The 21,688-nt window shown below is 41.9% G+C and overlaps 1 protein-coding gene across 6 annotated transcripts in view; it reads right to left on the bottom strand.

Moving 5' to 3' along the window:
• The window catches only part of LOC115584866 (forkhead box protein J3-like), a 75,157-nt gene extending 56,089 nt beyond the window's left edge, over positions 1-19,068 (bottom strand). For 2 of the 6 annotated variants that reach the window (XM_030422724.1, XM_030422730.1), the window contains exons 1-3: positions 18,743-19,068; positions 6,166-6,289; positions 5,382-5,859 (exon numbers count right to left, since the gene is read on the bottom strand). In XM_030422724.1, the coding sequence (XP_030278584.1) occupies positions 5,382-5,744 (363 nt within the window). In that variant the 5' untranslated portion in view covers positions 5,745-5,859; positions 6,166-6,289; positions 18,743-19,068. Of the gene's footprint in view, positions 1-5,381; positions 5,860-6,165; positions 6,290-7,856; positions 7,929-16,898; positions 17,058-18,542; positions 18,564-18,742 lie in introns of those variants that run through there. The other 4 variants (XM_030422725.1, XM_030422729.1, XM_030422726.1 and 1 more) reach the window with 4 other exon arrangements.
• Positions 19,069-21,688: the final 2,620 nt, after the last annotated feature.

The following is a 21,688-nucleotide window of genomic DNA, read 5'->3' as shown; positions in this document are numbered from 1 at the left end:
TCCCTCCCACCCTCTCTGTGAAAAGTTACAGTGAAACTCAGGCTTTGTAAAGTTAGTTAAATGGAGTTACTTGTTGAAAACTCAAGTTGAAAAGCTAGCAGTAGCTGTCTGATTTGATATCAGAAGAAACAATCTGGACACGTGTGATTAAGTGGATTACATTGTTAAAAAACTGTTTTGTTGACAATGGACGATGTGCTGTTCTGTGGCTGAACTGGCTAGGATTACATTGTTAAATGCCTATCTTACAAACCATTAATGTTGGTGCATATTCCCGGGGTAAGGGAGATCCTAAAGTGTGTGATTTAATTTCCTGAATGGATTCATGGTTACGTGGCTAGATTATTGGTATTATTGGTACAGTATTACAGAAGGGTTTCTGTTCTTGCCTGTCTGGATAAATCAGTGCCCTGTTGTTATTGTGGACAAGGTGATGGTGCCACGTCATATTCTGAGACTAAATAAACTGATAACGGGTCAGATGAGAGAGGTCTGTCCACGCGAGACTAAATATGACTTTGTAAAATCCAACGTTTAACGTTACCCTGGGGCCGCATCGATTTAACGCTAGCCGATACTTTCTAACAGTATCAGCAGTGTCATGCATGGTAGGTATTTCATGGAGTGGAGAATTACTTGTTACGTTAGTGTCTCTACACTGAAAAACATGATATAAAGGAAAGTCTGTTGCGCATATATGGCTCCTGTGTCAGTTTGTTTAATTTAGATTAAGAGGGAGATTAAGAGGATTTGGATATTTCCAGCAAAAGTGGCCCTCGAATGATGATGATTGAATCTGTGAATCCTCCTCTGTGGTGGGTGGAGGCTCCGGAGTCATAGGTAATTATCAGAGCCAAGTTCAGCTGATAACAATCATTTGTAAAAGTTCCTATCTGGGTCGATTCAATGGCCAAACTGAATCATCGGTCAACCTCTAAAGAGAAAACCCAAACATTTGTGGCTTCTGTCTATGAGTAGTACTGAAGGTGGACCCTAGAGTGGAGGGACACATGGGTGTGAAGGGCTGTGAGGGGGCTGCGGAGGGCATGGGAAAACAGAGCGGCACACAATGTAGTACACAGACAGAGAGAGGGAGAGGCTGGTAAAGATAACATAGGGGAGATAATACTGTTCCAGTGAAACTAAAAACAATGACACAGCCTGTTTGCACCCCCATTCTGTACACTCCAACTCCACTCCAGTTTAATCCTTTGTTTTAAAAAGGGAAATGCTATGTATGCATGTTACACAAGATGAATTTAGGTGCGTCAACAAGCTCCATAAACAAATGGCTTATGTAGTCGTGTGCTATTTAATTTCAGGATGTTTTTTTGTTACAGATTCTGAACCTCCTCCACAGCTCCGGAGGAAGATTCTCATCATTACCTCTTCTCGGATGAAAAGAGCTCTCCATATTCAGTTACACAAAAATTTCACGACCTTGGAAAGCTACCTGAGTGTAACAGCTAAGTATAATTAGGCCATTTAATGCATGTGAAAATGTGTGTGTGTTGCTACAATATATGCAGTAAGCCTGTGGTGTTCAACCAGTGTACTGTGTGTGTGTGTGTGTGTGTGTGTGTGTGTTGTGTGTGCGTGTGTTGTCCTGGTTTCAACTCTGCCGTTCCTGCACTCTCACATTATCATACAGAGCAGACGGAGTGCGTGTGCTGGGTAGTAAAACTCTCCTCTGCTCTCTGACAGTCTCCTCTCTCTTCTCCAACTCGACCCCCTCCTCTCGCCTCCACCACCACCACCACCCCCCCGATCTCCTCTCCCGCTGAGCTCCCCGTGTGTAATCTGCAGACTGCACACGTACGCCACCGACCTGAGTGGGAGTCTCTTCCGTGGGCGTACGAGCCTAGTGTGTGTGCGCACACATGTGTGGCGGAGGGTGAAGGGAGACGGCGGACCGTGCACGAGGCGTTTTCTGAAAGCCCAGGAGTCGGTGCGTTCAGTAAACACGCGTTTCAAAGTGTCTGTGTGTGTGTGTGTGTGTGTGTGTGTGTGTGTGTGTGTGTGTGTGTGTGTGTGAGAGCTGCCGATGTCTGCCGAACGTGGCAGCTAGACAATCTCTGTGTCTGCGTCCCACTGTGTACAGCTGACAGCAATCACCTGAACTGGAATGAACCGTACTTATGTAACTTTCCCTGTGACGACCATGGCTGGTATAAAACAAGCCCCACTGTGCTGAATCGGGTCATCCAGGAAGCGAAAGTTTCCAGCCTTTTTCTCAAAAGACAAAAATGTAACATGCTCTACCTTGAAGTGCTTCATTTGTTACTTTACATGCCCTCTAAAATGTTAGTTCATGCGCAAGGGGAGTGGTGGTGGGAATGTTTTTTTTAACGCCACAGATCTGTGAGAGCTAGTTTTTAAAAATGCTGTGCTCTTTTATGTGCACTGACAAATAAGGCCTGGCCTGGGTGGAAATCAACACAACTTTTGGGTTCCGCATCTTACAACAAACCCTCCTCGCTGATATTGTGGTCAAATGCCAGAACATGTGAAAATATAACCACAGCGCCATCATGCACTGCGCTTTAATGACACTACTAGAATGCAGCCACACACACACAAATCAATGAATCTAGAGGTGTAATTATGGGATACTAAAACATCCTGGCACTCAACCAGCAGGAGAAGGCAGTCGTGAGCTGCAGCGAGAGAGAAAGCCTGAATGGTCTTAATAACCCCTATCCTCTCCCTGCGAACAGAAAACGAATTGATTGACTCCTATGTGCAGGTAAGAAGCTCTGCCAACACAACCTGGCTTGTATCATAACCTTTTTGTCTCCGTTGCTGGCATGCATCTCTGCTCGGGGAATGGCGTGTTCAAGATTATAGACGGGGAACAAACACAGGTTCGTGAAAAGGGAAGAAGAGGAGACGAGAGGAGGAGAGGAGTGAGTGAGTGACTAAGAGAGCGAAGGAGAGAGGAGGGGAAGAGAGGGATTGGTGGAGTGCAAGTACTCGGGAGATGAAGACAGAAAGTGAAAGAGAGAGGAAAAATAATGAGAGAAGAAGAAAAATGTTTCTGCTCTCAGAGAGATGAATTGGTTGATAGTTTGCAGACAGCCTTTACGATGTGTCAGTGAAAGGACTATATCCATCCCCTTCTTCGCTAATAAGGTAGAGAATCCCCAAGACACAACCATAGGGATCTATTCATTTGTCTCCAATAACACAGCCACCCTTTCTGCTCATATTTGCCAGGATTTGCATAGCTGCATTTACATAAGGATTTAATAATGTTGTCTGAATGAGACTAAATGCATCTGTCAATCACTCCCGGTTCACTAAAAGGTTTCAGTGCTCCTCAAGGCAACCGCTTGAGAAATGGGGTTGAGGTTTAGAAACTTTAAATTCACTCAAAGATTCAGATCCGTGATCAACCTTTTTGGGTAGATGCATAGAAACACTTATAATCAGTTGAGACCTGAAAAGCAAAATGAAACGCGAGATTACATAAAATATTCAGATACTTCAGTCCCTGTTTAAAATGCCCAAAAGAAGAGGGACATTGTCTTAATTCCTTCCATCTGTGGTTGCAAATTTTCTGGGCTCATTTATTAGAATTTGGAGTGTGACACCCAGGCCATCTCTCTAACCGCTGCTTCAAGTAGGGAAATCTGAGAAGCCCCCAATATTCAACATGTGGCTGAAAGAATTGGGGAATATATTACATCTACAGAAAATACGATTCATCATCAACAAACAAAGAGGGATTCTAAGAAAATCAGACAACCTGTCATTAGTCTGATGAAAAGTTAAGTGTTTCAAAGTGATCAATAATCTAGCAGATCTTAGTAACATATACTGACATTAAAAACGGACAGGCGCTTCTGAAACATGCTCTGGCTTAACTGGTGGAGCATTGTCTAGAATGGCCATGATCAACTCTGGTGGCCATATCACAGCTGTAATGCAACACAGACATAACAGGTGGATTCTCAGGGTTATATCTCATAAGCTAATTGTTCCAAGCTTTTTTTTTTTTTTTTTTTCTAATTATTGGTAGTTTTAGTTTTTTTAATGTCATAAATTAGTATAATAATGATCAACCTTTTTGGGTAGATGCATAGAAACACTTATAATCAGTTGAGACCTGAAAAGCAAAATGAAACGCGAGATTACATAAAATATTCAGATACTTCAGTCCCTGTTTAAAATGCCCAAAAGAAGAGGGACATTGTCTTAATTCCTTCCATCTGTGGTTGCAAATTTTCTGGGCTCATTTATTAGAATTTGGAGTGTGACACCCAGGCCATCTCTCTAACCGCTGCTTCAAGTAGGGAAATCTGAGAAGCCCCCAATATTCAACATGTGGCTGAAAGAATTGGGGAATATATTACATCTACAGAAAATACGATTCATCATCAACAAACAAAGAGGGATTCTAAGAAAATCAGACAACCTGTCATTAGTCTGATGAAAAGTTAAGTGTTTCAAAGTGATCAATAATCTAGCAGATCTTAGTAACATATACTGACATTAAAAACGGACAGGCGCTTCTGAAACATGCTCTGGCTTAACTGGTGGAGCATTGTCTAGAATGGCCATGATCAACTCTGGTGGCCATATCACAGCTGTAATGCAACACAGACATAACAGGTGGATTCTCAGGGTTATATCTCATAAGCTAATTGTTCCAAGCTTTTTTTTTTTTTTTTTTTCTAATTATTGGTATGATATATATCGTCTAAATGTCATGTTGGACACAGCCTGAAAACCTTCACAAACATTAGAAAATCACTGTTTTTAAAAGAGACCCTAGCAGTAGTATGATTCACTATCGATTAACAAGTGGCAGTGGTCCCAAGGAGCAGAAATATAATACAAAAATAAAATAACAAAAAAGGTCATTCTGATTTCATCTACTTCTCATGTTATGAGAAACCATGTTTGTTCTAAGGAACCATATGATCAGAGCTGGAGTGCACTCAGATCCACTTGGATCCCCTCAGATATTAGAACTGCTGACACAGACCCATGATCCGTGGAAGTACGAAGAGTAACCAAACCCAATTTGACTGAGTATGCTTTGGAGCCGTTCGAGTCAGGTCTTGAGTCTGGTCTCAGAGGCGAATGGACTCATGAAAACCTATAATTTTGAAATAGTACTAAAAATGTCTCACCTCTCTGTCGTCTTGTTTAACTGCAAAAACAGTTCACAGTCCAACTGTGATCGTGGAGTTATGTTAGAGAGCGTTAAGTGTTAAGTCAAGTATGTTAGAGAATTGATGTTAATTAGCTACAGCTGATATAACTGGCAGGACCTGATGTTTGTCATTTCACCAAAATGACAGAGTGACAGTCTTGAAGCAGCCTTAGCAGCAAGACTCCACTTCACATAGTGTAACTTATTTGTCTTGTCTTACCTTCCAGCCGCTGCCTGCCTCTCTGTAGTAGGGGAAGTTGTCACAAATCCACTGGTAGATCTCACTGAGGGTCATACGTTTGCGCGGCGAGCCGTTGATTGCGAAGGTGATGAGGCTGGCGTAGCTGTAGGGCGGTTTACCGTCTCTGTGCTGTGCGGCTTCCTCTTGGTCCAGCGTTGTTCCTGGGTCCAGATGGGTAATTTTCTTGCCAGGCCCATGCCCGTGATGGTGGGCGTGGTGGTGGTGGTGCCCGTGGTGGTGGGCGTGGTGATGGCCAGTGTCTGCCTTCTGGATGGCTGCCCTCATGCTGAGCTGGGGGAGCCAGTCCATTGAGGTCAGGCTGCTCTCCAGCTCAGAGGTCATGGCGCTTGTAGGTCAAGGGGTCAAAAGAGAGGGGCGAGAGGCTCAGTGACGTGGCGTGTGGAGGATCTCCTTCTGGCTCACTGAATGGGTGCTGTGCAGCAGCCTTGGCTAGAGTCTGGAAGAGCAGGAGGATTGTTTACTATGCCTATTCATCTCCTTTAGCTGGAGCAGAAAGCGCACTTGGCAGAGACACACAGATGTTAACATGCACATTATTTTCCACATACAGTGAAGCTTTGTATAATGGAAAACTAAATATTTTGGCATGTTCATCACTTGGTCTATAACACTGCACATAAATATAATCTGCAGCATGAACTATGGATAAAAAAAAAACTTTGATGAAACAGTTGTATTCTATTAACTACACAGTGAAAAGCAAAGCAGTACGGGAACGAAATATACGAGTGAAGTGTCTTACTCTTCCCAATCCTTTCCATCTTTCTTTGGGCCAAAGCATCTGGGGAAGTCACCGAAGTGAAAGGTAGAGTCCTTCCCTCGTGCATGTTCACAAGTTCTTCATTTAGCCACTGCAATGGCTGCTGCTGCAACGCACAAACACAGAACCACACAAGACGGTGAGCTTGCACTGCCAGACAGCCTTCATAAGATATTAATATTGCACAACCGCTCAACTGGCCTCGGCATCTGTCCAACCCGATTAAAACTCTTCTCTCTTTCTCTCTCTGTGTTCTGTCTATCTGGATTGCCTCTCACTCTCGTTCCCTCCAAAGTGGAAATGGCAATTGGATCTGCAGAGTGACTAAAAGCTGGGGAATTGTTTTCACAAGTGCCTGCCAAATGGGGGGAACAGCACGGGAGGAATTCCAACCCTCTGGAGGAGCCGAAAGGCTCTTCCCCTTTCCCTCTCTGTGTAACCCCCCCACACCGTGCTCCCATTCTCTGACTCTCGACGTGCCTCACTCTCCTGTCAAGTCTGTACCCCCCCCCCCCCCCCGCACGCGCGCCTCAGATTCTGCTCAGACAGACACAAACAATGAAAGAACTCAAGAAGCCTCAACATTTTAATTTGGTTGCTATTTTTAGAGCGGCGCTGAACTTAAAAATGTGTCCTCCTGCGTAGGAACTTCTTCTTTTTTTTTGGGTCGTGGGGGCTTTCGCAAATAGTTTGAGCATGATTCAGAAAAATAACAAAGACTATCATTCGGTACACGCGAGAGAACTTACTCACCCATTGTTCTGTACTTCAGTCAGTCACAGAACATTCGTAGATTTGTCACTACTGGACTGAGAATGTCATGTAACTGTTACTCATCGCTGGAGTGAAGATGTTGCATTCAGATGACACTAATTCATCAAAGAAAATTGCCTTGTTTTGTGCTCGGGGGCTTTAGGAAGATAAACATCTTATATAGTAACCTATGAGGAGTTCTGTGAAAGAGATGGCTACTGAGGTGTCCTACGCAAGTATTTAGTTAACAATGGCTGGATGAATTCAGCCTCCCAAGGATACAGAAATCTACATCTAAGCCTTCATCTGCCATCCCATGCAGTAACCTTCATGTGTCCTTGAACAACAAAGAGTCTATTGGCCCACGCATTTTCCATTCATGTACACTGTATATAATCAAGGTGGGAGAACTTCAATGTGCCTTCATACCAGCAGGCACACAAACCCCTCCGTCTCTCTTTCCTCCAATCCCCCTGGAGAGCCAGGATGAAGAAGAAGGGAAATGCTCGGCTCCAGCAAAAAAACCTCGCTTAATTACAAGTAGAAAACACAAATGTTTAGCAGCAGACTCATCAAGCCAAACAAGCCAGGCAGTGGGACTAGGGTAAGCAGAGAGGAGCCGAGAGGAGAGATATGCCCGATGCGGCCTCTTGCACAACACCACCCCCATCTCCTCCTCAAGGCTCTGCCACTGTGGGAGAAGCCATAGCCAAGCCCCCCTCTACCAAATCCCAAGAAACCATCTTAATTAGTGCACCTCTTTTTTTTTTGCTGAAGGGAAGGTAGCATTGCTAGTTGTAGCGGTGGTGGGTAGGTGGGGATGGGGGTGGTGACACACAAGACACAGAACAACAAGTACTTATTTTCCCCTCATTAAAAAGGAGGCTCAAGCTGCAAATCAGCTTGCCACAAGCCCTGACCTGCTGTGCTGCCGTGGCTGTTGTTGTTGAGAAGTTTGGGAGCGTGGGCTGGCTGCACGGCGGCACGGTGTAGCTTTGCACCGCTAGCCTGGTGAGGCGTTGGGATGATGAGTAATAGAAGAGAGCGGAGAGAGAAGAGGAGGGGCATGACTTGGCTGCTGGGGAGAGGGGCCCTGCTGGGCGGGTAGACGCAACCAATTACCTAGTCGACTCAGTCAACCGGTCCCACAGTGACTGGGCTAACCTCAGCACTGCGCCTTTTGTTCCTGATACCTGCTGTGTCTCACATCAGCCTCAGAGGCCTGCGTGGTATCAGGGGAGAAAAATGATCACTGCAGAAAAGACAGCTTACAGTACATGTATCTCTGCCTGTCTTTGAGCTATCAGTTTTCCATAGGAATGCATTGTGTGCATGGATGCTGAGCACAAAATTCTAAGTTAAAAGATATTTTATTCATGCCTTTGATAAATTAAATTTACTCAACTGTGCCAGTCGGTCTAGCAACTGGTCACTGTAATTTTCTTTTATTGGCCTAAGCTTTTAGTTGGGTGCACACAACTCCAAATGTGTACTGTACACAGTTTGCAACAAGTTTAACAGTACGGAAGAGAAGGTTAAAGGTTAAGGTTCTTGTTAGCAATTTAGATGTATAAGATGTATACACTTTGAAATAACATGAGAAAAGACACTTAAATCATATGGAAGCTACATGATGCAATGGTTTTCTTTCTATAGGAGTAGGAGTTAATCAATCATTATTAGTTACATTAATATAAAATAAATAAATGATATAATTTTATATTATACTCAGTTGGTAGAGCATGTGCCCCATGTACTGTATAGGCTGTTTCCTCGCAGCGGCACAGGGTGCAAACCCAACCTTTGGCGACTTTCCAATCCCTTTAAAGTCGCTTGAGAGGTAGAGAATAGGTCCTGTATATTTGAATGACACGCTGCTGCTGATACAGAGAAGCACGCTGAATCCAGGTAAGTTTCAGGGTATTTAATAAACACAAGAGCCACTACACACCTGTGCACATCAGGTGGAAAAACATATACACTATTTGCGTATGTGTATCAAAACGATCAAAATTGAACAAAGGCGGTCAGCAAAAATTACGGCTACCTAACTCGCCTCTCTCCTTACCCAGTGCAGGTGATTCAGCCCCTATTGTAACCTACGTTGTCATCTATGGTGCCCATGTGACCCAAACACCACATATCACCGTGGCAACCAGACCAAACAAATCAAAACCCAAATATTCCTCAGTAAAACAATGTGTGGCTCCTACAGCCATGATAAGGCCAAAAATAAGATTCATTGAATGCTGTTTGGATATTAAACAGAACAAATACAGTTCACTTGATGATGGTTCAGAAAATAGGTCCCTAAAAGATGATCACGAGAAAGAACTAATGGAGACTCATTCGCTGACCCAACTAACACATTTTTTGTGGACCTGCTACCCGAAAGATTTCCCTTTTTATCACTGATCAGGAAGCATCAAAAACTTCACCAACCGAGTAGATTTCAAAGACCTGCACTTGAATAGAAAATAAAGGTAAGCAAAGTGGGGATATTTTGGCAGCTGATTATGCAAAAAAAAAAGCGCTGTTTGATTAAATAGTTTGAAAGCTTGTGCACGGGAACATACATTTTCAGAGCTAGACGTTTGGCTAACATTAGTATGTATCAAGAGAGGTTCAATACCTGGCAAAAGGAACATGTGGCATCTCAGATTCTGTATCTTTTACCCGATGAAAAAAAGCAAAAAAAGTTAACTCTGGTAACTTGAAAGTTGTGAGACATTAACTGGCATTTGCAGCAAGAAAAAAAAAAAAAAAGATTACAAGCACTAATATAAAAATAAGAGCCAGGATTTGGACGTTTATGTACAAGAAATCTTTCTCCTCCAAAGAATTTAAATACATCACTCTCCGCACTGTGGATGGAGCTTTCATGACTGGAAACATTGTCCCTTTAAAAAGAGTTGAGGGTCTGTGTGTGATTGAATGTATTCACCCATTAGACTTTGTAGCTGTGATGCACTCACTCAGCTGTATGCATCACTAACAGCTAACAGTCCCCCGCTGCTAGCAGGCTTTTAGACTGAGAGAGGCTTTACAGTTCTGCATTTTAATAGAGAACTTTCAATGGAGTGACGGGGGATGGGTGAGAGAAGGGGGGGAGGTGGGGGAGGAAGCCAAAAGAAAGAGGCATCAAAATATTTTCTGAGGAAAATGAAGTAATGACAAAATACCCACCCGGAGTGCGCCGAGCAGAGGGGGTTTCTGGGAAGGACTGCCTTGGCAAGGGTAAGGCTAATGTGTCAAAAGAAAGTCTGTAGGCATACTGAGCGCTGTCATGTCTAGGAGTGTGGGCCATTCAAAGGAAGGAGGAAAAGGTCCAAAAAGCAGTATTGAACATCTTAATTACTTTCTGCTTCAGTGCCAGAAAACATACCCCTGAAAAGGTTCAATTATAAGATATCAAGGCAAATCAGCTGCCCTTATGGTGGCTGCTTGCTCATCTTTCAATGGAGCTGGGTTAAGCAATTATCGTTTGATACTGTCTACTTATTCTCAAAGGAGACCTGGAGAGGCAGCGATGTAATGCACCGTTTCAAACTGAGACACGTTTTGTGTCCTTAGTCCTCAGAGCCAGTGGTCAGGCAGACTAATGCTTGAAAGGGAAAAATGAGGGGGGAGAGAAAAGAGTCATACAGAGAGAGAGGACCATAACCTAACCATGAGAGAACAACAAGTGAGAACTGAAAAACTGATGTCAATCAACTGGCATCTCGAATGAAACAGTACACACTGATTCACACGATTTTTTCTCTCCCTGAAAGAAAATCTGATTGAAAGAAGGTAAGAAAATCAGTGGGTACAACTGACTCCCCAAAGGCCTCGGCTAAAATATTTAACTCACTATGCCCACACAGAACAGAACACCTGAAAACATCTGCCAAGGTAGAGGGAGTTAGCGACCCAGAAGACTTAGCACTGCCGACTAGGAGGAAGCTATCACAATTCCAGATTCTGACAACGGCGAAGTTAAAAAGGCATATTTTGTCATAAATAAAACATAGGAGTGCAGCATTTCGGCAAACTCCCCCAACGAGCAGTCCCAGGAGAGAGATGGGATGCTGTTTGTGAACTCATGCTTTGCACAGTAAAGGGGGCTACTGTATAGCACTGCGTCACCACGACTCAAAAACTTCATTCCCACATCCAGCGCTATTCAGCAAGGACTAGTCCTCTTTAAAAATTCATTAATTTACAGCAAAAATAGATTAAAGCGCCCAACTGCACCAACCTAAAAAGTTTGGCTTGTGAATAGCATTAATAATGGAAGCGAGCATCCAAAACCTAGAGGCCCTGGCTCCGAGGCACGGCTTAGGTTTTGTTGCGCTTTATAATGGAGGGTAATTTACATTTTTTAGAAGTATTACAGCTTTTTGATGCTTGTTTATAATTACATTGTTTTACATGCAAATTGGATAACAATTGTTACTCATTAAAACATAACCAGTAGAGAGCAACAACAACGGCAGCTTGTGTAAGACACAGGATTTACATCAGGATCACAACAGAAGCCTTGCACTGAACTTTAGTTGCTGGCAGCAATGCGGCTGAATCAATGTGAATGACAGCCCCTTTATAAGTGATCATCCCCCGTCTTATCTTTTACATCTTTCTTTTTCAAATCACGGCAATGCTTTACTAACAGAATCAAAGAGGGATTTTGACTAGATAAAAGGATTTGCTGCATTTGAATTCAAATTATGTGTACTTTCCTGGGGACAAGACAAATATCACAATGACTGGGAGCACTCAGAGAACTTAAAGGTACTTAAAAAGAGAGTGAGTCCACTGTAATGTGCTGTCAAAATCCTCCTATCCCCCGCCTGATGATAGAGGAGTGTGCCATGGTACAGTGTAGGTGAATCAACACCTAAGGAACAGCTGATTTCATATTCTGTCACTGTTGCAGGGTCGCAGTAATTGCTTCTAATATCAGGTCATTTCAATGATGATGAAATGACGATCGTTTTGTCTAAATGATGATTTACACAGCTGATTATTAAGATGACCTGAGGTAATTAAAATGATCTGTTGACCTCGTAACATTGCAGTGGCCTGATAATTACGGAGGCAGATTAGAGACCTCTATCTCCCGTCTTTTCAAAGGTTTTGCAGAGCCATCTTCGAGCAAGGCAGCTACAGCTGCTATAGCGAAATGTTCACGTTACATAGCTTACGAAGACTCCCCGGCATCACTTTGTACAGCTGAACAGAGCGGGTGTGAGTGTATGCTAAAAGCATAATCTTACTAATATTAGATTTTTTCCTTAAGTAAACAGATCTTTTCAAGGTTAAATACAAAGTCTGTATGAAAAGGTGAGCCTATAGCCTATAGTCTGTTTACAGGGATCAACACTGTAGATAAGACGGACAAACATTTTCCACAGTGCACTTCAAAGAGATCGGTGTGTACTTCTGAGCTGTAAAAAAGAGAATTCTGAATGATACATGCTTACGATAATCATGCTGGGTTTGTCAATAAATGCGCTTCTATGTTGAAACCAGGCAAACACTAGGAAACTGGGACTGAGATCCCACTGTTTAAACACACATTTACATTTCTCTATAATGTATAAATACATTTAAACTGCATATTTAAGAACTGCATGTTATGTTTACAAAAAAATTTGCTGAACACTAAACACATTTTTGTCATAATTTGGGAAAAATTCGGTATCCAATATTCATCATGTTTTACTTGGGTGGTAAATCACTCGCAGTAGACAGACACTGGGAAGAAAGACTGGCTGCAAAAGTGACAGGAAAAGAAGATATTACAAGTTAAAATGAAGATGTGGGGGGACAACCAAGTCTTGACAGTCATGACAGTCATTTAATTTTGTATTCAATCATTTTGTTGTTAAGTTGACATTGTTGAGCATCTTCAGCTTTCCTGTAGTGATTCAGTCACTTCACATCTCTCTGACCATTCCTGCTGAGTTTCTGAGGACTCCCTCACAAGGCTGTTTTGCAGTGAGGAGGACATGTTATGTGGTGAAAAGCTACTATTCTCTATGATGAACAAGTCAATTAAGTTCTAACCTTTATCTGAACTGTTTACTGTATTATTTTTTACATTACTATGTTGTTTTATGTTATGTTGAACATATTAGTCATATTAGTTTTGCAGCGTTTCAGACAGTAAAGTTCATCGTTAAACTGTAAAATGTCCCATATCCATTACATATCTTTGTCACAGATGTTTATTAACCATATTTAACAGATGGTTTAATAACCGGATTTTAGGCATCAGTGTAAAAAATCATTCCCAAAAATCAAAATCACTGTGTGGTCAGATCAATAATAAGACTGTTTTGGTTCTATAACCTGATTTACTCAATTACTTTTTATCACTTTTTGCTTTTACATTTATTTTTTTTCATACTCCATTCAGGTATAAATATATGCGACACGAGCAGATTTAATTACATGACTGTGTCCGTTGACTAACATGACAATGGACACATTTTACTAGTCCAGTTCATCCAGAAGAAAAAGGGGTGTTTCCTTACTGGCGAGGCTGGCAGAAGGGATGTGGGATAGTTTTGATAGTTGTACGGTAACTGGATTCATCATGAGGGGGGGTCTTCACACCTTCACACCCAGTCCTGGTGTCATTCCCCAGACATGGTGGAGCACTTACGGCTCAGGTTGGTGAATCAATGGTTGTAAAGTCAGCTGATTTAGAAAATATGACTAGTGACCATCGGCTGCTTCCACTTATCAGAATACAGACACTCAACTTTCCAAACATGACATTCCACATGCAACAGTGAGAAAGACAAATCTAGACATTCAGAGGTGACAGTACACCAAATACTCCAAAGCAATGGGTAGCTGTGCTTGAACAAGCAGAAGAAATGATGAAAATCCAGAACACTGGAGTCAAAGATATGTTGAAGAACTTCCAGTACACACGAGTAGAATAAGAGAAGGGGAAGAATAGGAGAATAAAGTCCTGAGAAGAGTCCACATTGATGCTGGACATCAGGTTCATGTCAGGAACCTCAACTTAACAAAGCAGTGGTTCTTCTGGGCAAACCTCAACGGAGATGAGACGACGAATGTAATTGTCAGCAATGAAAGGCAGCTGAACCTGAAGAGAGTGTGTTAATGTCAGATGGGCCACTACAGCTCCTATGTTTAGGCTTTTGGCAGGCCAAAGGTTCAAGGAAAAAGTCAATCAAAGTCATGACAGACCTTCTTACGAGGATGGTTAAGGCTAATTTCCACTTAGTTTACTTTTAATCCAGGTTCCTAGTAAAGATCCACAGTGACCAAGAATCGAACCTTAACAGTCAGCTAACTTTCTTGAGGCCTCTGGCATCAGCAAATCAAGCACAAAGGCCTCCCATCCAGTTGAAGATTGAAGTGTGGAAAGATTCAATCAGACTGCCCCTCTCTCACCTGTAAGTGTGAGATATGGATGAGGCCCTTTGACTGATCCAGATGCCTACAACCTCTGAAAGGAGAGCCATGAAATGGATTGCACATTTCTTCGGACCGAGATTGTCAAAAGCAGCCTCAGGACATCTCAGTCATACCTGAAAACCAGATGACAGGTCAGTGTGTGACCTGTGACCGACAGTGATACCGCTGCTGAAGCTCCTGTCAGACAGTCTGACCTCGCCCTTGAAACCATGACACAGACAGACAACACCCAACACACTCAGGACACTGGTGATCAAACTCACGCTCACACTGTGGCCAATGCATAAACACAGGTCAGATCGAGATTTGGTCACCAGGTTAAACCAGTACATAGGATACTAACCATGCCCAGGCAGGATGTTGGTCAGGACAAGGGTTACCGCTGCTTGCAGGTTATTGTACCAGGATGTTGCTGATTAAATCTTCAGTCAGATAACCTCCCAACCTACCTCATGTAAAGATACTTTCTATTCTTTTTACCATTTTCTTCTCTCTCTGTACTTCACTAGGTGTGGGGGTCTTGTGAGGTGTAAAAAAGTGCAGCTGCACTTTTAAGTCTGGACCCAGTCGAGTCTGAGAGAGTAGTCACTGAGTCTGACTAGAACTGGGTGTTCTGTTATTTACGTTTCTGCTGTCACATCTTTACTAACATGGTTACAGCTTTTCTGTTAATGCTTATCACAGATATTTACATGTGGGTACCATGAAAAGGGATTGTTCCACACACATACATACATACATAATTAAAAAAATCTAGACTAAAGCTGTCAAATGATTCGTCCGAATCCAACCTGAAAAACAGTTTTAAACTTTTGTCCGAACCAAGCCTTGCTTCATGTCTAGTATCCATGCTCTAGTGTACAAGACAGCCTATTTCTATTGAATTCATTTGGAATTTGAGTGTTGGTTTAACGTGACTTCATCCCTATGTGATACTCTTGAGGTTTAAGTGGTTTTTAATTTTTTTTCTACTTTTACCTTACCATATTTTTGAGCTTGTGATGTTTCCTCAAGTTCATAGGGCGCAGTCGCAGGTCAAATTGAATAAAATTCTGTGGGAGCGGGAGTAACAGAGGGAAATTAATCCCAAATCATATTTCATATGTGTGAATGCTATTTAATTATTAAATAATTGTATTTAGTATTTGTGAATCTCATCTCATTAAGGAAGCTGAGCTATTTTTATTCAGCTAAGTTTTCTGTGGTAATTTAGTCCCTGCACATCTCCCGTAACGAATCTGTGTGTTTTATTCCTCAAAAGCCCTAACCAGACTGCAAATTAGCCACGGCTAGAAGCTCCATGTACATTGCATCGGTTGCATTTTAATTAGATGTAACAATGCCTACATATACCGCCTCTGTCAGATGAACTGATAAATAAATAAATAATCTGCCGAGTTTCCGTGGCTCCGCTCACAGAGCTGATTTGCATTGATGAGGGTGAAGTTCTGTCGCAAAACACTGCTGGAACTACTTCACTGTGTAGTTCATCGACTAATCATTTAACCTTTAAAGCATACAGTTTACTGTTCATGCTGCTCTGCTGTTTATGTTTTATTTTGACCACTATATTTAGTGGTTAGCATATTTAGCAGACGTTTGTTTGTCTATAGTCTGTTATTTTGTACGTAGTGGTCCAGATGTGCGGCGACCGAGCTGGACACCTAAGCCTATGTTAAATCCATGTTTCAAAAGTTTTCCTTTTTGTAATTCCACTCTTTTTTGAGAGTGTTAATGTTTCTTCTATAATGATTTAAAGACAAATATGACAAACACACTGTGCAACCACTGGCTAACAATATACTATCATAATATCACAGTTATGTAGTCCTGTGTTACGTGAAACAGGAGGGTCCAGATATGTAGTGACCGTCCTCGAGACAATGTGTGTGTTATACTTCCTGTCTGCAGAAAGAGGATTAAATGGTGGAAATGATTCCTCTGAGTTCTTTTCACTTGTGCCTGACGACTAACATCCGTTACACTGGCATACGGAGTTCATCTTTCTCAAGCAAACTGAAAACGCATGTAGTATATCCACAAATAGCCCTTAATTCAACTTTCTAAAAGTCATTACTACACTCGTGTCTTAGCATTACATTTGCTGACATTGACGATAATTACAACGACCTTTCCGATGATAAAACACAAATCAGTAAAACATTATGAGGGTTCCTTCTCTTCACGTTTCATGCGATTCCGCATAACGTTTTAATGAGGCATTTAGGGGTCTATGAGTGATCTACTGAGAAAGTCTACAATAGCAATCAGCAGTGAGTGTGGCAGCTGTTCGGCAATTAAAAAGCCAAATTACCCTCAATCAACACCATTTACAAGCGCAAGTAAATCTCAGAGCAAATAATGATGAGAGAAATCTGTTCAGACAGCTCTCATCTTGATAGGAATTAGAGGCGCATCCAAATCAGGAGCAGGGTACTCTCTCAAACGCTTTGCTCAGTCTGTCGCCCACAAACACACACACACACACACACACACACACACACACACACACACACACCTACCCTTGTCCGTGTGTTTTTGGAAAGATGAAATTGTATCATATGGGCTGGCTCTCCACACTGCAGCATGATTAAAGATAATGACTCCTGCTATAAGATGGTCACCGATCATGGGAAAGTTTATGTTCACTTTATGGAAGGAGATCCATAGTGGATGAGCAGAACTGCACCATCAACAAACTCAGCTCACTGGAAAACAGATAACATAACAAAATGACCGGCATGTACTGTTGAAATTATAGCGGCAGTTAAGGCAAGTTACAGTTTCTTCTGTCCGCATCAGTGAAATTGTTTAGATGTTTGTGAGTCAACTGAAAATGACACAACCATTAAAACAGAGGTTCTCAAAGTCCATTGGTCCTTGGGTGGGTTCCAGGGGGTCCCCAGCGAAAAGGGCTATATTTCCACTATAATTTAATCCAAAATTAACACTATGTGACTATTTTGGAAATGGTTTTCATGAGGGGAAACCGGCCTGGTTGATTATTGGGGCCAATATTCAGCATTTTTCTCCTTATCTGTATTTTCTCTGTCAGATTGCCAATAAAATAAACTAATAAAAAAATGTGCTACTTTGGCCCTAATGTAACATCGTCTTACACAATGTTCCGCCCACAACACAATCTGATTGGGAACACGTCATAATTAAATAGCGTACAAACATTGAATAATCTGAATATGCAAAGTAACTATTAACAAAACTTATCAAATAAAGTGTAGTGTAGAGGAAATATAAAGTCGCAAAAATTGGATTGGAAATTAAGAACAGTTCTTGATGAAATAGTACTTCATTCCATCACTGGTTGTTCTAAATTTTGACACAAAGATTCTCAGTTTTCCTGTAAATGAATATCGGTCCCAAATATCAGTTTTCAGTCCCCTGGATTTCCAGTTATCGGAATCAGTCCTGAAAAATCAGTCAAGCCTCATTTTCATACGCTTTCTATAATAAAACATCTATCTGCAAAATTCTTATTAGACAGGGGGACACATTTTTGTGATTCGTGGTCTAATTCATGTTAGTTTAGGAGTCCTTGAGGTGAAAAAGTTTGAGAAGCACTGTGACATGACGCATAAGGGCATTATTACATGCATGCAGATGTACTGTACATCCACACGGCGCATGGAAACATCTGTACATGCATGCACACATATGATAGACAAGAAAAGACTAAATAAATCAGCCATGAATACCTACGAATACATGCCAGGCTATAGGAGGGCACATTGGTGTGTATTCATACACCGAGACCGATATATACACACTTTAGACTGTGAAACAAAGTTAGTGAATCTTATGAATTCAGTGACCTGACTTGTTTTCCCTCCTGTTACTACCTTTCCTTAAAATATCAAGCTACCTTCAACAAAAAGGTCTTAAAACTTGGTCGTAAAGAATATTTCACCTCTCCGTATGATAACGTTGGTACAAACAGGGACACGTTCGAGTTGGCTGGTCGGTCAGCTCCCAGTTATCACTTCCAAAGTGTTCTCAGCTGTGCATGGCACCGTCCTCTCTTAACGCGTACTTGCGCGTTCACCTTCTCAGATAATTGTTTTTAACGAACACTACTTCCTCAAAGAGCCTGTTGTTCCCCCCGGCAGCCTTCAGACTATCGCTGTAAAGTTAACACAAGTTGACTTTACCTGACGGACATTCGGGGATAAAGACGAACGCTTCAGTGTCTGCATGCATGCGTATTGTGACAGGCAGTGAACTTGTCATAGCCTGCCATTAACTATCCTCAAACCGCTGGCTTTCGCTGAACACTTCCTCCCCGGTGCGGCAATCATTTGTCACAAACCCTCATGACTGGCATTCAAAAAATTATTCTGCACACACTCACCGTCGTAGGTGAATATGAACCGGCTCAATTTTTTTTTCTTGTACTCTTGCTTCCGAAGCTCCAGACGCCGACTGTGCACTTGAAAAATCCCCCTCGAAGACAAAAGCTCCTGCGGTGCCTGGACGCTGTCACCCGGGCTGCACGCGCGCTGCTCTGCGGCCGTCACACTGACCGCGGCTGTGGTCAGTCGACAGTCATGACAGGCGGACTCGACCCGCTATTCGCATTTGCGCTCGGCAACACGAAGATCCCGGGTCTGTGTGCTCCGCTCGGCTGCTACACCACCGGAACTACTTCCAACGCCAGCCGGAGCACGTTGAAGATGAATTCATGCACCACAATGGGAAAAATGAAATCACAACCCTTTAACTAGTTCCCAATTTCAATATTAATGAGCGTCTGCCGAGGCATCACACAAGCCTACCTTAATTATGTAGAACGCTAACATATAAAAATAATAATAATAATAATAATAATAATAATAATAATAATAATAATAATGTGATTACATGATTATATCATGAGGATCATTATGTGATGTACCCTAATTATAAGAATAATTATTAAGACAAACGATTAAAACTTGGCAATGAGTCTGACTGTCACTACAAACAACAATTTTCAATAATGATATCAAACAATACTGATCCAAGAGCCACACAACATTTGCTGCAACACAGTGGTGTTTAGACACCTACAGTGTTGTACCTCAGCACATTGATGGCTTGGTTGTGTGCCACTACTCTGTTATGGTTGAGGTGTTCCTGCATGCCTCTAATTTGTTGATTAAATGCAGGGAGAAGCCTGATGTGAAGCATAGCGCACCCACCTTGGACAGGACATCAGTCAGAGCTCCTCTGCCGAGGAGCCAGAGTGCATCGATTTGTTTGTCATACTTTACTTTACGCGTTTGCGTGGTCTCATGGAAGAGTGTTTCAATGCTGAGTCTCACATTAGACTACTGTTGCAGCAGTACAGACTCAGCTGGTGTTTTCCTTCATTTTGCAAATGATTGCCCAAAATATGGATTTAAACCACTTAAAGGAAAGGTTCACCCGAACATGAAAATCCAGTCATTATCTACACGCCCCACAGGCCAACTGAAAGTCAGGTGAAGTTTTGTAGTCGACAAAACATTTATGGAGCTTCACAACAGCTTCACGCTGCAGCGTTCTCCTAAATAACTGAAGTAGATGGGGACTTGTTTTGAAATGCAAAAAACAGCTAATAAAAATAAATAATATGACTCCATACAGCTCATCCAAGTCCCTGGACGCCCAAAACTGATTTGAAATGATGGTATTCACACCCTCTTTCAAGTCGGAATCTTCATTGTAGCTGGTAAGATAAAAATGCTATCTTCTAAAGTGGGTGCACAAGTTACGCAGGACATCTTGGTGTGAATAACATCTTTTCAAGACCATTTTGTGACCTTAAGACTCTGATTACTCCAAGCTGTATGGAGCTATTTTATGTTTCTATCTACACTGTTTTTGACATTTTAAAGTCCCCATCCTCTTCAGCTGTTTAATCACTGTGAGGGTAAGACAAGAATTACAGAGTTTTCATTTTGGGATGAACTTTTCCTTTAAGACATTAAAGATGAGTGTGACTTGTATTTTGTAAATTGTGCCACCACAACAAACAAACTTCCCTTGGGTGAAAACATATGACCAATGTATAACATTTTCTAAAATGGTCAATTTAAATACAATTCTGTTACAATGAGTCAGAATGGAGGGACACAGATATTTGAAATTCCTCTTTATCCCTGATGCAATGCACCTTAAATTGTATTGGTGGTGAACAGATGGCTTTAATACTGAAAAGAGGAGCAAATGAAAAGCAGTGGAAAACATCCAGCACCATGTGGTATGGTAGACTTGTAACTGGGTTTATGCTGAAGGCCTCCTCCACTCAAAAGTGTGTTTTGCTTATTGTTACTACACTTGGAGGCCTGACCTTCAGTGTGCAGAAGGATGGCTGTGCAGAGTCTGACACAAGATGGCTGTTTTCAGAGACGTTTAATGGTAACTCCACTTATTTTACACATTCAAGTGTTGACAGGTCTTGGGGAGGACTGCTGCCTCTGTGAACAAAGTAGCATAAATCCCTTTATTGCTCAAGGGGAGGCTGCACGTGCCAGTGATGTCACTGAGTGGCCAAGTTGCATTGTGGGTAATGTAGGTTTTAAAAAGTAGTTGATTTGCTTCTTTAACACTGTTGAACTCTTATGGACAGTTTATAAACAAAGTATCATAATCAATACAGCAGAACCAGCGATATCGCCTTTTTGTTTCACGCATTTCATAACCGGGCGCCGACATTACCCCCAATGCAACTTGGCCAATGAGTGACATCACTAGAGGCAATGTGTCAAATTGCATGCGCCTTCCTCTAGTGCCACAAAAGGCTTTATACTACTTCCCTTACAAAAGCGTGATGTGGAACCAGGAAACCTCAAGTGGACGTATAAAGAATGTGTCGTAAAGAAGGAGACATCTTGTAAAAGTTTTTGAAATTACAAAATATGTAGGCAGCCATATATTGTGGATGTTCCAATTAGTAGGAGCTGTAATTTTAAGAATTTCTATTTGAATTGTACTATAATGAAGAAAAATCACATGAGCCACAGCTTGGTTGTTATTCCAAGTGGAAAATTCTTAAATGTCTTAAAATATGGAGACGGATCGTTAAATCTCCCACAAACACCAGTTTTCAGCTGTGAAAACAACTCAGAGTGCATTCCAGATCAGAATCCTCGCAGTATATTTAGTATATTTAGCCAGACTTGAAGAAAATTATGTGGGTTTTTTTGTCTGTGAGCTTGGTGATATGGAAGCCATCCCCACTCTGTCAGTGTCGGAGAACAGCTCAGTGCTGCACTCTTCTGGATGCTGGAGGTGCCTGCACTGGTTAATGAGATATCTGTAATGGAATTATTGG

This window comes from Sparus aurata, chromosome 7 (assembly GCF_900880675.1).
Source record: "Sparus aurata chromosome 7, fSpaAur1.1, whole genome shotgun sequence".
Taxonomy (NCBI): domain Eukaryota; kingdom Metazoa; phylum Chordata; class Actinopteri; order Spariformes; family Sparidae; genus Sparus; species Sparus aurata.
The sequence above is the reverse complement of the archived record's forward strand: the minus strand, read 5'-3'. Positions and strand labels throughout refer to the sequence as shown.